This window comes from Strigops habroptila, chromosome 2 (genome assembly GCF_004027225.2).
Source record: "Strigops habroptila isolate Jane chromosome 2, bStrHab1.2.pri, whole genome shotgun sequence".
NCBI classification, from domain to species: domain Eukaryota; kingdom Metazoa; phylum Chordata; class Aves; order Psittaciformes; family Psittacidae; genus Strigops; species Strigops habroptila.
The window spans coordinates 46220154-46234530 of NC_044278.2; the positions used below are offsets into that span (position 1 = coordinate 46220154).

Sequence of the window (14377 nt, forward strand, 5' to 3'; positions counted from 1 at the left end):
TTTGCTCCTCCCTCCCTCCTCTGCGCTGAGCTCCCCGATTGGCTAGCTCCCGCGGGTCCCCCCTCTTGCCTGGCCGCACTGCGCATGTGCCGGTCTCGCGCCCCACCGCCGGGTCTCCACTCCCCGCGCGAGCCGGCAAGCTGATAAAGTTTTGTGGCGAGGAGACAGCGGGGGGGGGGTGCGGGCGGTAGCACAGCCTGGCCCCGCCCCTTCCCTGCACGGCCACGCCCCCCGCCCGCCAGCACCGCCCGCGAGCCCGGCCCCGCCCCGACCCTCCCGAGCGGGCGCGGGGCGGGGGGGGAAGAGGGGTTGGCCGTTGGAGGGGTGTGTGCGCGCGCGCGTTCCCGAGCCGGCGGCATCTCCCGTCCCCTCCCCTTCTCTCCCCTCAGTCCTGCTCGGCAGCCGCGGCGGGTGCCGCTGTCTCTGCTTCTTCCTCCTCCTTCTCTTCTCGTTCTCCCCCCCCCAGGGCACGGTGAGCACAGTGGCGTGGAGGCGGGCTCGCCTCCCGTACGGCGCCGGGGCGCGGAGCCTGCCGTTGGGGTGCGGCGGGACGCGGGAGCTGTTGTCCTTACCCTACATAGTGGGACCCCCTTTTCTCCAGCCCGCCCCGGCAGCGGCCGGTAACAGCCGAAGGAGGGGGCGGCCGGCGGCGGCTCCTCACCTTCCTGCCACCCCACAGCATACAGAGGTGCCGTGGGGAACGAGCGCTGGTACCCGCCCCGCTCCGCGCCCCAGGCTGGGACGGGCGGCGGCTGCCCCTCGCCCGGCGGGCGCTGGTCTCCTCGCGGGGCGGGGCGGGCCCGGCCCGTACCTCTGCGGCCGGAGGCGCGGCGCGGGGACGGCGGGAGGGTCGCCTGAGGCAGAGGAGTGCCGGGGGTGTTGTGGCGGCGGGCGGAGGAGAGCGCGGGCGCGGAGGGTTGTCCCCGCGGAGGGAGCGCCCCGGCATCGCCGGGCTTCGAGCCGCCACTGCCGCCTCTGTCTGTGCTGGCGCTGGTCGGAGTTGTCACCCGGGACTAGGCTGGGCTTTCTCGTCGTATTTCACGTATGTCATTATGCCTAGGAAACTTCACCAGCTCAAAACAACTTTGAGCGGAAAGGGAAAAAGAAAAAGTAATTTCCTTTAATGTTACAGCTGCTGGAAAACACAGTCGACAAGTTCCTCTTATAATTGCAACATCACTCCTTTAGAGGAAGCGAGACCTGGAACATAGGACCGGAGGGAAAGCACTTAATCTCTACTCCTTTTGTGTAATGTGAGGAAAGACTAGGCTTTTCTGTGCTGTAGGACTCTCGGTTGGGAGATTTAATGCCATTTAAAGTATTCTGAGGCTTTTCAGAAAGATCTTAAGTGCAAATTGCTCCTGCTGTAAGGGTCTAATCCGGTGAATTGAAAATGAGTTTGAGTATTTGAGGAGACTGCTGTGCTGGGGTTTTTTTTGTCATTTTCTGTAGTAAATGCAAATGCAACCGCACTAGTGCTGGTCATGCTTGTCTGAAATTTGGGTGTATTCGCTTGCTACCTGGTGGTTCTGACAGCAGTTTCTGAAACTTGTATGTGCTTTCTGCTATCTTTGCTATCACTGACCTTATTCAGCGGAATTCTTTGTGTTATTGGTACTCCCAAATCTTGTGTAACATCTGCCATGGCTATAGAAATACATAATGTGGTTAGAGTTTTCGATGGCTGTCTTGCTTCCTGCTTGTTTTTCTTCACATAAATCTTTTTAGAACTAAGAGACTGAGAGTAATCCTTTCCCCCCCCTCCCCCCGCCCCCCCTTCTAATTCAACAGATGCAGTTTATGTTGCTTTTTAGTCGCCAGGGGAAACTGAGACTCCAGAAGTGGTATGTCCCATTATCTGACAAAGAAAAGAAGAAAATCACAAGGGAACTTGTTCAGACGGTGTTAGCCCGCAAACCGAAAATGTGCAGCTTCCTGGAATGGAGAGACCTGAAGATTGTCTACAAAAGGTTGTTCTATCTCACTAACCTCATAATTGCCTTACATGACAAACAGCGTAATAAGTAGCAAGAAAATAATGAAGGTTGATTTTTGTTGTTGTTTTGTTTTTTGTGTTTGTTTTGTTGGTTTTTTCCTTCTGTCTGCTGGTTGTGGAGAACACTGACTTCTCCCTTGAATCTAATTTGATAACCAAGTAGGAATCATTCATGTGTGGAAAATCACTCATGCGTTTAGAAATGTGCTGAAGAAATGAGGTTTCCTTTTACTTCCAGAAGGGGTGGTGGGTCATGGTTCTCCATTGAGATTCGCACAGGACATAAATGCGTACAAATATGAAGCATGTAAGATTTAATAGATGATAAAGAAAAACTGAATTTTATAAGTCAGTGACTTCATAAATCACCTGAAAATGTAACTTGCTTTTAAAGGCTCATAGAAATAAGGAAATGATTTTTGAGATTACCGAGTTTGGGGCTTTGTCGGGTGGTTTTTTTTTTTTTGTTGGTTTTTTTTTTTTTTTAATTTTTTTTGCTATGAATACAAAAAGGCATTTCTCCTAATTGAACAAATCATGGCTAGCTTTCTTTTGATGGAAGTAACGTATAATTTTCTTTGCAATAGTTTCATTTCTCAGTTGTTCCCTAACTTTTCTAGGAGTATTTGAAAAGCATTTTTGAGCTTTGTGCTGATCTTTAGAATGTATTACAGCGTAGCTGTGTGAACATAATTTTCTCCACAAAGAACAGTAATCCTCATCCTGATTTGGTAGGCTGCATCTCTTCCAGCTAAAGCTGGTGCTACGAAACCTTAAGTTATCTCCCCTAGAAGGTTTATGCATTCTTATTTCCCTCTTCGAGATGGTAAATGATTTGTGCCCTACAATAAATATTATGTTCTCTCTGTAGGTAAGGCAGAGAGGACTGGAGCTGAAATGAGGAGTTTATAACTCTTTCCCAGTGTACCAAATGGGTAGAATCAAAAAGGCTTAGATGTTTTAAGTCCTGGTTTCATATATATGTCGGTGCATGCAACTTCATGCACATGAATGTCATTCAGTCTGTCTAATGCATGTCGTTCTTTAACAAGGAGGAGGAAAGAGGAACAGTGCATAAGGCTGTTCTTAAAGCATAGACAGTTTTTATTTCGGCCTCTTGGTTTCCTCACAAAACTTCTTGTATGTACACGTAGACAAGCTTACTCAAATGCTTTGTTTGCTCCTTTAAGTGCTAATGCCTGCAAGTGCTCCTTTAGCTGGGCTTTTATGGGACTAGATCAGAAAAACTGGGCATGAGTAGGCCAATCTGTTCCCTTCCTTGCCCAGTCTTGAACAGCAGTAGCTGTTCTGGCAGTGGTTTCATTTCACGCAGCTGCTTTCCCTTCTTGTCTGTTCATTGCTATTAACAACTACTTGTCATGTCCTTTTGTATCTAGAGAAGTGTTGAAAATTTGGGTATGACTCTGTTGCTGAAAGTTTTGGTGTTCATGCATCTCAGTAGTGTGCTGTGGATCCTCTGGTCAAGGAAAATGAAGAAATTTGCTGGGAGATGTATCCTAGACCATTTTGGGCTGGATGTAGACTTCAGCCCATCTGCTAGACTGCTTGTACGCACAGCTGACTGCAGTAGCTTGCTTCAGTGTGCAAACCAGTCTGGCACAGTTAGTCTATGAAATCTTGTTAAGATTAGCTTGTATCAAGCTAATGAACATCTCCAGTCTTGTTTTACTTCTGCCTTTTTGGCATGTTCTGTTAGGCTAAAACAGCGGAAGGACTGAGTATAAGAGGTGATAGTTTAGATTCTTGTATCTGATAACATTAACAGCTTTTAGGTTTGTGGGATTTTTTCCACGTATCACATTGTCATTAAAGGTGATGAGTACAAACTAGTATGATTTCTTTGAAAAGGGAGATCAGTTATAACTCAAAAGCAGATAATCCCCAAAAGGCAATTATAATAGTCAAAGTCTAATACTTTCTGAAGGGTGGGTGGCTAAAAGAGAAACACGCCTGCAGGAGCTTTGTATGGGAGCAAAAGCTGCTCCCAGTTGCTCACAGACAAAAGGCACTTGAGCATCTGCTAAGATCTGTTCTTGTCCAATCTATTATTGGTAAGGATCTGAGCTTCTTGTGCAAATGTTTTTCAATATAAACTATAAAAGTATGTGCATAGTGCTATTGTAGATGTTGCATGTGCATATTGCTATTAAGAGTCTTAAAGTGCTGAAATTGATGCGCTGTTCTTGTTTTTAGACTGTATTTACTGTCAACGTGAGAGAGTTGATCTAGATATTGCAGCTCAGAGAATGGTTGGTATTATTTAGAAGTATACTCAAGGGTTGCATTGATGTACCTATTTGCAAGAACAGAATGAACTCAAATGCAAAATTGGCAAGCCAGTAGCTTTTGCTGCCTTCTGATACTTAGTGTTTATCAAGGAAGCTGGACTATTTTGATTAGCCTCCTTAGCTCTCTAACGTGTCATCCTTACTTTGCTTTCTGAATGACACTTCAAGAAAATAGGACTGTTTTAAATTCCATCTGAATGTGTGTGACTTTCTTTAGTTTCACATATGTAGCATTGATAATGGTTGCAAAATAGGGTCAGATGAAAAGGTGCCCTGCTTTTTATGTGCTTAATGAATTAGGATGTATGTACTCTGTAGCTGGTTTGGAGGAGAGTTTTTCAGGCTGGTAGACACCAGAAGATTGGAAAAGGACATGAGCGTCTAACTTCAGGAGACAAATGGAGATTTGAAGTGACTTGCTGGGTAAAAAAAAAAAAAGAAATTCAAGTATGGGAAGCCAACAACAGTTGCACTTTATGAAAATAGAGAGGGAGACATCTGCAGACAACTGATTAGAAACTTAGCAAACACAGTTAATGATCACTCTTCATGTTTTGCCCTTTTAAGAGCTACCTGTAGTGATATTGGAGCATACAGGTTAGAAATTTGTGCAGCTCTCTGCTTGTGGCAGAGAAATGTGTTAAATGCTAAAATCAGTAATTTTACTGAAAAGATGAACTTAGGATAGGATGTGATCATCCCCCCCCCCCGAAGATGTCAGCTGGTCACTATTTTAGCTTCTGGCGGTATGACTTATTTTCATGGTGTAGTATATTGCAGTCAAAATCAGAAATTGCAGAATAACTGATTTTTATGTAAATTTTACTTTGTTAGCATTTGGCTAACATGGGACTTGGTTATTGTTGTTTTGTAATTTGATTAAGGATTTTGTCTTTGCTTTTATGTGTTTGCAGTATGAAGTTATAAAACTGTCATAGTTTGTGCTGCCATTAATGTTATGGCAATTGTCTTTTACTTTAAAATAACCATAATCATAGGTTATGTTAAAGACTTCTGGAAAAATAAGTTTTATAACTCTTCTTTTCAACTGTCCCATCTTTCTGGCCCTTCCCGGCCCTCCTCTTACCCTTCCTTCCTTCCCCCCCCGCCCCAACAACGAAAGAGACTGTTCTTTAAGCAGTGTGCCTCTTAAAGTATTGTGAACTTAAGGTGCTGGCCTCTGGCTAGTGGTATGGTATGTGCCCAGTGGTTGACCTGATCGCTGTCTGTCTTTATGCACATCTTAGCTGCCAGTTTTATCTGTTAAAAATGTAACTGTGGTGTTGATTAGGTGACTCTGTAAAACTGAATGCAGTGATTATAGTGAATTAGGTACTTGAGTTTGATTATTTTAACTTGATCAGATCTTCTTTATACAGGATTCCAGTTCATGCATCACTAGGAGGATCTCAGTATTGAGAAGGAATTCTTAGAGGATTACCAGTACCAAGCTTTTGTTCATTTCTAAACCTACTGGAGGGTATAGACTTGCTGAAATGACGGACTGTAAAAAAAAAAAAAACCACAATCTTAATTTTGGTAGTGGTATTGTTGTTGATCTCTTTGTATCCTTAACTGAATAGTGACTGATCTGCCTGTTGTAAATTCTCAGAACTTGTTTTATCAAACAAATGTGTAAGATTTTTGGAGGAGAAAAAAAAATCTTTTGCCAATCACAACTTATTAGCAGTCCCAGTTTTCACTGGGTCAACAACTGTCATGAAACCACAGATTCTTGGGCTCCCTTAAGCACCTGTCTGCCTTTTAAAGGCAGCTTGGTTGTCATTTGCAGTTCATTTCTGCTCCTGTCAAACTCTGTAAGCTTTAAATTTCTGCAATTAGGATCTACGTGCAAAGTGACTTTAGGTGCTGACAGACTTTTGGCTTGCTTGTAGCTTTACGTGGTGACAGACTTCCAGGGCTGGCTTCAAACAGGAGTTCTCTCACCTAGTAGGAGAATGCCACTGAACTGGTAGGATTTGCAAGTTACGCTCTGCCCACAGTGACCTGATCTCCCAGCAGAGTTACTGAACGTGGTTGCGAGTAGAGCAGTAGCAGAGAACTCTGCTGAAGCTTTGCTTGCCAATTGTGAGGTTTCCGGCTACTGAACTCTTGCAACTGTTGAGGGGTAGGTTCGTGAATTTGTTTCCTGTTACAAAAGAACTCCCTAAAGTAATCTATCTGAAGGCAGGAGTTTGTAAAAGTATTTATATGCCTCCTGTGTTTCTTTTTTATTCTTTTACTCCTCATTATGTTTTTAGGTGATTTTTTTCCAAGCTGTTCTGGGGGTTTCTGTGTTTGGTCCCATTTCTGACAAGTGGAGGGAGCTTTATTATAGAATATTTACCTAAATGAATGTAAGCAGCTAAGTTGAGTCTGAAGATACCTACTGAGAGAGAAAGGGGAAAATAAAATAAAACAAATCCAACCCAAACCAAAACAAGAACAAAAAAACCCTCAAACCAACCAACCGGAAAAAAACCAACAGAAAGACTAAACCCCCAAACGAAACACAACAGCAAATGGAAGAAAAAAGGTCAGAATGTTTCTTACAGACTGTCCTACATTTGCTTTTGCATGATGTGGCATCCTTTACTATCAGGATTTGCCTTTTCATTGGGTGCATATGAAAGACAGGTTTACGTCAGGCTCGGGAGGGGAAAATGACACTTCTGCAGAGCAGAAATCTTTTTTCAGCCCGAGTACTGTAATCTACTTGTCTTTGTAGGACACTGTCCATGTAAGCTTCTACACTTGGCAAAACCTCTAGTTTATCTGCAGTAGACTAGGTGTAGATACTTTTTTCTGAAGCCCTGGCCTGCAAAGAAAAAAAAATTATATTAAACTATTGCGTTTGAGAATTTGCATCGGAAGAAAGGTATACCTTAGTAGTATGCTCATGCCCTTTGCAGTGGTGGCTGACTTGTTTATACTCCTCCACTATTTGCCATATAGGCTTATTGAATCTGCATTTATTTTGTTTTGTTGAGTAGTGATCCATTAGTCACGATTGCTACTTAGAAAATACTTGGAAAAATATTCTCTGCACATAATGATAGATAACATGAAATGGAGGCCTGGGTAAGATGCCCACTGAGCAGTTTTTGTTTCTTGGTATTCTCTCACCAAAACTGCAGTTGGCAGATCTTGAATGTGTAGTTTACTCACTAGCTGCCAAATAAAGTCTTTCAGAAGTATGTTACATTTTCTTTTAAATGAGGATGCTGAGAGCAGACCCCTTTCTTCTGGGAAAGTATTTTATGTTAGGTAATCTCTCCCTTCCATCCCACCCCCCTCTTCTTTGTGGGTATTTACATAAAATAGTTCTGTGCATCAAAAGAGATTCTTAAGTAATGGGGAAGCACAAAAGGACTGTTCCATGTGGATAAAATTGCAATATTTGAGTCAAATTTGATAATGTTTCCTGGTATGCGTTTCAAGTTGTGTTTAGGCACTGTACGGGAACAGTTTAACTACACTTTATAATCAGTGCTGCTCATCTGAATATGAAGAAAGCTTTTTAGATGGATCTGGCCTGAGTGCTGGTAATTAGCGTAAATGTCAACTAATGCGCCGAAGCTCTATTTCTACAATGAAATGCAGTAACTTGGAGTTTGACTTCTAAATTCCTCAGTAGATTTGAAAATGTTTTTTCTTTATAGTATCGCTTTCCAATACTTTTTAAAATAGCTTTGTCTAAAAGATCTTTATACAGATTGGGTCTTGCAGGCTACTACAATGACGCTAAATGTCCCTGAAAAATTAGGCACAAACACAACAGTGTAAAATCAAAAGAACTGTGCTCAGATAGGATTTCTGATGAGCTGACAAGTCCCTATGGTAAAGAGATGAAAGAGCAAGGGAATTAGTGTTATGTGCTTCAATGGAGGTGTCTTCCTCTCTTCCCTCCCTGCAATGTTTTGTGGTAGGATGGAAGAACTCGCAGGCAGTAATTTTGTTATAATAGTTTAAAACTCTTATTCAAAAGTTATTCCAGGAAGTTTTCGTAATGAAGCCATAGCAATTTGACTCAGAGCAGAGGGGGGATTTTCAGATCATAAATGGTGCTAGGTGAGCAGCTGGGAAACAAATTTGAACATACTACAAAATGCAGCATTTTTTTTGCCAGACTTCTAGCCCAAACCCTGACAGTTTCTTTGGGGGTATCAAAGTCCCCACTGATAAAATATGCATAACGTTTAAAAAGTCTGTGCCTTCCTGTGCACAAGAAACAAATGCACATCTTAAATTTGGCATTCACATCTGAATGGCTTCTTTTTCAATAGGACTGGCTACCGAGGGCTTATTATGGCCAGTTCTCTCTGAGCAGGCAAACAAAAGCTGTTTCTGCTTCATGTAAATTATCAGTTACAACAGGTGTTACTTGAAATCTCATTTGTGCCATGTGTGTCTGTACAGCATATGGTTTTGGCACTTAAAAAATTCAGCTTTCATTTCTGTTTTTTCAATTCTGTTTTTTTCATCAGCTTTTTTTTAAACATGACTTAAACAAGAGTATAGTAGAGCACAGCAGAATTGGGATGGTCTTTTTGTTGAAAGTAGAAAGTGGAAAACAAGATCATATCTGAAGTAAAGAATTCCCTGTCTTCCAAGGTGGCAGTGGATTGCTAGAAACTAGCTGATGGTGTCTTGTTAGTCTGATACCAGGACAGTTGGTAGTGATAGAGTTGTTGACTTAATAGCATTTGGGGTATATGACATTAGTGTTAGTTTTGGAGTTTTTTGGGCATTTGTTAAATTCTCTATAAAGACCAAATCCTAATTGTTATTCAATTTATCTTTCTCAAGGTATTTTCTGTAGTTTTTAGTATCTTTGTGTGTAGCTTTTGTGATAAGAATTTAAGATTGAATCTGTTGATTAGTATACGAGTGTTTGGATGTTACGGATAGTAGGAAAAAAAAAAATATTTTGCCCCAGAACTCTGCCAGGAGGCCAGAAAAAACCAAATACATTTCCTTTTCCAACCGTGTCTTAGGCTAATTTAATTCCATCAGCTGAAGAGTGGTAATGACTGAAGTCTTTCTTGAATCAAGGAGGCAGATCCCATTTGTGCATGAGTATGTCTGCTGTTCTATCTGCTGAAAGTTCTTTGGTAGAACTCGTATAGCTGCTGATGTAGCATAACAGTATGCTAGACTTGAGTATGAAGGACTCCTGAGAACATAACACATCTCCAGTGCATTCATTTTGTGCATGTTCTTATGCTAACATCAGGATTATTTTGTTATTACAGATATGCAAGCCTCTATTTCTGCTGTGCTATTGAAGATCAAGACAACGAGCTAATAACTCTGGAAATAATTCATCGCTATGTAGAGCTTCTTGACAAGTATTTTGGCAGTGTGAGTTAGTGTCTTCATATTACGTAACTTTTTTTTTTTTAATGCCCACAGCACTTTCAACAGCTAGCTGATTATGTTTTTTTAAAAGGTGCATCTAACACATTTTGTGTTGGTTGCTTGGCCAAACTAAACTAATGGTTGCCTGTATAACTGTTAAAATATAAAATACCTGTAATTTGGGAGAAGAACTGTTATTAATCTGGTGTTAATTGCCTTGTATTTATTTCATTTTGTAATAGCCTCACTTGAGGTCAGACAAAATCTTATCCTTAGCTTTCTGGCTAGTCACCCAGACTTCCTTCTCCCTGACACTGCTAGTGTGTGGGCATTTCTTGTATCTGCTTCCGAAGGAGGCAGTTGGTTGTGAACTAGCAGGAGCAGTGGGCAAAGAAATGGCAGATATCTGCTTATCAAGATAGCGAACAAACAACTGTAGTAATGTACATTAGCACTCAGAAAAACTGCTGCTCATCCTTCTACCTTCCAAGTCCTTCTGACTAGGAAATGCACAGAATGAATAAGAAATTTGAGATGATTGTGTTTGAATGTTTTATATAAGGTTGCATGTTCTAAAGGGTTGATTTTTCTCTTTTTTTTGTTTGCTTTGTTTTGTTTGCTTGTTCGTTTTGTTGTTGTTGCCCATTTCTTAAAAAGTTACAGCCTGAGGCTAACATCTTGGTTTGGTGAAGCTGTGAACAAGTTAAGTATTGTGAGAGGATATACCTCAATAGATAGTATCCTCCCACTTTTCAATAATGCTTGGTGTTCCTTTTAGGTATGTGAACTTGATATCATCTTCAATTTTGAAAAAGCCTATTTCATTCTGGATGAGTTCCTTTTAGGAGGGGAAGTTCAGGAGACTTCCAAGAAAAATGTTCTCAAAGCCATTGAACAGGCAGATCTTTTACAGGAGGTGAGCAAATTCAGCTTTTCTGGCCAAAGTATCAGCATGGTAGGCTTGTATTGAAAAAGCTCCTGTTTCTGTTAAGCTTGTAGGAGGTGGTTTTTAGCATGCTTAGCATGTAGTTTCTAGTTAGTTGCTCTAATTGTGCAATATGATGATGCTCTCTGCTCTTTTGTTTGGCATGTGTATATTGTAACCTACTGTGATTTTTTGTTTTGCTAGAAGTGCAAGTGGCTGTTCGATGTGTATACCTAGATAATGATAGTTCATGCTGCTTAACTTAGTTTTGTTCATGTGTCTTTAATTTCTTCTTTTTATTAGTCAGCCATCAGTTTTTTGTCATACCTGATGCATGTTCACTTCTTTACTGTTTCATTGCTGAAATCCAGAAGCTAGACTCTCTTCTTTGAGACTCGTTCAGGTATAGTTCTTATTCTAAAGACCTGCCTTTCTGCTATAGGTTGGTTACGCTGGAACATTTCTATCTTTTAAGTTGACAAAGTAGTAAAAGTAATGCCATAGAAACATACAGAACAAAGTATAAGAACAATTGTGTTTTCACTTTGAATGCTTTTATTGTTCGTTACTAACTTTAAAGAAAGACAGATTCCATCTCTCTACCATTTTCTTTAGAAAACATTTGATGGGAAGGGATTCAATGATATAGAAAAACTTAGTGTAATTTCCCCATGTTTCTCCATTGTTTGCTGGTTTTTTTATTGTTTTGGGGATGGTGGTGGTGGTGGTTTTGGGTTTGTGGGTGGTTTTGGGTTTTTTTTGTGGGTGTGTTTGTTTTTTTGTTTTCTGGGGTTTTTTTTGTTTATTTGTATTTTCATTTGCTTTTTTTGTTTGGGGTTTCTCCATCCCCTCTCCCCCGAATTGCTGTAGTCTTGAGGTGAGTGTTAAGGTCCTTTAAAACCTAAATGGAAGTCAAAATTCTAGTGTGCTGGGGGAATCATCAATCTTGCGTGCAAGTCAATGGAACATCCAGTTTAACAGGGATGATGAGCCTTAATTTTGTTTAAATGTACTGAGATTCACGGACAAGATTACATATAGATGTAAGCTCCTATTTTTTTTCTCCTCATGCGAACCTTCAGTTTGTTAGTTCATCCTGTGAGTTAATTGCTTAATTCTCTTATAACCATTCTGTGTTCCACTTGGTACTCTTTTTGTTGAATGTGGGATTAATAGTGTAGGGAAACACATAGTGGTGTTTCTCCTTGTAGCTGTGTTTGTAATCCTTTCAGAGTACAGGCAGATCCACAGCACATTACAGTTCTGGTCTGTCAACAGCTAGTTAGTGTCATGAACAAGGTCAGCCATTACACACAGATTTGCTACCCTCTTTTTCTAATAATGAAATTATATGCGCTTATTTACGGCTTGTATTCCGATGCAGTTTTTGTTGACCCCTTCTTTACTCTTCAAAGTAATTACCTTAACGGGAAGTCCTGTTGCAGTTTACAAAGGGGGATGGGGGGAATAATCTGTTTAGTCTCTGAAAATGTTTTGCTCTTCTTTATATAAAAACAGATATAACAGATTAGTTGTCTGTTCCAGTCTGTCTCCTGCAAATGCACATTTAATTGTACATAAAATAGAATTACTGTACTTTTTCACATTCTCACTAGTTTTGAATTTTATTTTCACCATTTTCCTAGGGCTCTTCTAAACAAAAAGGCATTCTACTTCTAGGAATTAATTACTGGTTTCTATCCAAACAATTAACATTCTCTTTTTACACTTAAATTTTACACAAAAGTAAGTATTACTTTTTCAGTGGAAGACTTTTCCCTTGCCCTGATAGATTTACTCTGATTATTCTTTCTTTCCCCATGTCTGAGATTTTCTGTTCTGTCAAGGTTTATTAGGTCTTTTCTGGTTAAATTGGAATGTAACAGTTTATTACAGTACCACTCTAGTCTTATGTTTGATTTTTATGTATTTCATGCTTGGTTATATTGATTGTCGATCAAGTATAAAACTACTCCATATAACTGATTTTTAGTTTATAAAACCTGTAAAAGTCTGAGTTCATATTTAAATCAAGCTTTCAATAAAGTTGAACTCTTTCTGCAGAGGTTTGTTTTTGTATCAACTGCTGCTGTGTGCATGCTGAGTTTGATGAAGAGGGTTGTTAAAATAATAGTTTGTCACAACTGGAGACTTTCTGGTACTTTAGTTAATTTCTGCTTCCCACAATACTTCAAAGCTGCTGGAATGAAATGTGGTTTGATTCCAAATGCAAACCATCTCTAGCAGGGTGACTGTGTGTTTGTTTTTGGCCATGTCAGATCCTAATTATGTGCAACAAAAGGACTTCTATTTGGCCCTGAATACTCAGGTTGCCTAACTTAAAAATTATTAATCAGTGTTGAATACACAACATTATTAATTAGTAATGCTATATACATTAATGTATGAAGCACCTTAAAGATTAAAAGCTGAACAGAATACTTAGCAAAGGAAAATCGTTACAAATACATTAAGTGGCTATTTGTGCGTTGTTAAAAGGAAATATGCAGAGGCATAAATTGCTGAATAGTGAATTAGTTCTTAATACCCTTGCCTGCTTGTATTTTCTGTGGCAGTTTTCCAGCAGGTACTGTTTCTGAGCACCTACTTCAGTTTGTCATTAGGTTTTTAGTGCTGTGCAGTCTACCTACTAACTGCTAGAGTTTGTGTGACGGAAACATACTAACTTTTTAAACGTTCCTCACCTTCACTTTCTTGTTAGCTTTTCAATAATGTGCTCATTTAAAATGTTCATTCCCTACACCCCATGTATTACCACCTGTTAACTTACCAATAGTCAGTTGTCAATACTAGCTATGTTATCCATATCAATGGTAGTAAAAACTAATTATTCCAGTGTGCTTCCATGCTTCCTTGTAAATCTATTGCTAGAAATACTTCAAAAGAATGCTGTCATGTATCTTGATTGATAATTTTGTATCTTGCTTGCTGTACAAATCTTAAATATTTCACTAGTGATTGCAAAGGCATGCCTTTCTGAAAAGGTGTGTGTTTGCTTGTGTGGACAACTTGTACTGAGAGAATGGGCAGATGCAGTATGTTGTTGCATGACTTATACATGTGGCGTGTGGAACAGCTAGAAGATAATCCTGTGCATGATTTCATGATACTTATAGTGCATGAAACTAGGAACAAAATATGCTCTATGCAAAAGAGAGGAGCTGAATTTTTTCACTGAAGTCTAATTGTTGTGGTTTTTACAAGTAATTCTGCATGGTGCTTGGAAGTTCATGGTCATTTACTGAGCTAAAATACTAATATCAAGGAGTTAATAATTCTGATACCTAAACCAGGCAGTGATGTATATATATTTAAAAGCAAATATGTACAGACTCACTCATCTTCATTTGAAGAAAGTTCCTAAACTTTGGCTTGGAGTGAAAACTCTTTTTGTTATTCAACCTATGTAATTTTTATAAAAAGTATTTTGGAAATTACCCCCATTTTGTCCACCACTATTCTTTTGTAGGGTGCGTACGTATTCTTTTTAATATTTTATTGCAGAACATCTGAAAGAATTAAAATTTAAATATTTTTAAGAGGTTATCTCAATAAAAAGGCCAGTGGATCTGCTGACATATCACACTTGTTTGTTTCCATCACTACTTTATTAATGATCAAAAATCTAAAAATGATGTGAATCTTTTCTCTTAGGCTCTTGCAGTTTGGCTCAGGTAGTATTTACTAGTCCTTCCACATGAAGAATAATAGATAGCTATCAATTAACCTTACTGCCTTTGCTATTTCAAGACCTCACCTCATCCT

At 40.0% G+C, this 14377-nt stretch overlaps 1 protein-coding gene across 14 annotated transcripts in view; it reads left to right on the plus strand.

Annotated features, from left to right (window-relative positions):
- Window positions 1-267: 267 nt before the first annotated feature.
- AP1S2 (adaptor related protein complex 1 subunit sigma 2) overlaps window positions 268-14377 on the plus strand; it is a 33346-nt gene continuing 19236 nt past the window's right edge. For 9 of the 14 annotated variants that reach the window (XR_003989473.1, XR_003989467.1, XR_003989462.2 and 6 more), the window contains exons 1-4: window positions 268-472; window positions 1792-1970; window positions 9561-9669; window positions 10445-10582. Coding sequence is in view for 8 of the 14 variants with exons in the window: in XM_030472044.1 (XP_030327904.1) it covers window positions 1792-1970; window positions 9561-9669; window positions 10445-10582 (426 nt within the window). In the remaining 6 variants the exon portion in view is untranslated. Of the gene's footprint in view, window positions 473-1116; window positions 1254-1791; window positions 1971-9560; window positions 9670-10444; window positions 10586-10898; window positions 10995-14377 lie in introns of those variants that run through there. The other 5 variants (XM_032919782.1, XM_030472108.1, XM_030472061.1 and 2 more) reach the window with 5 other exon arrangements.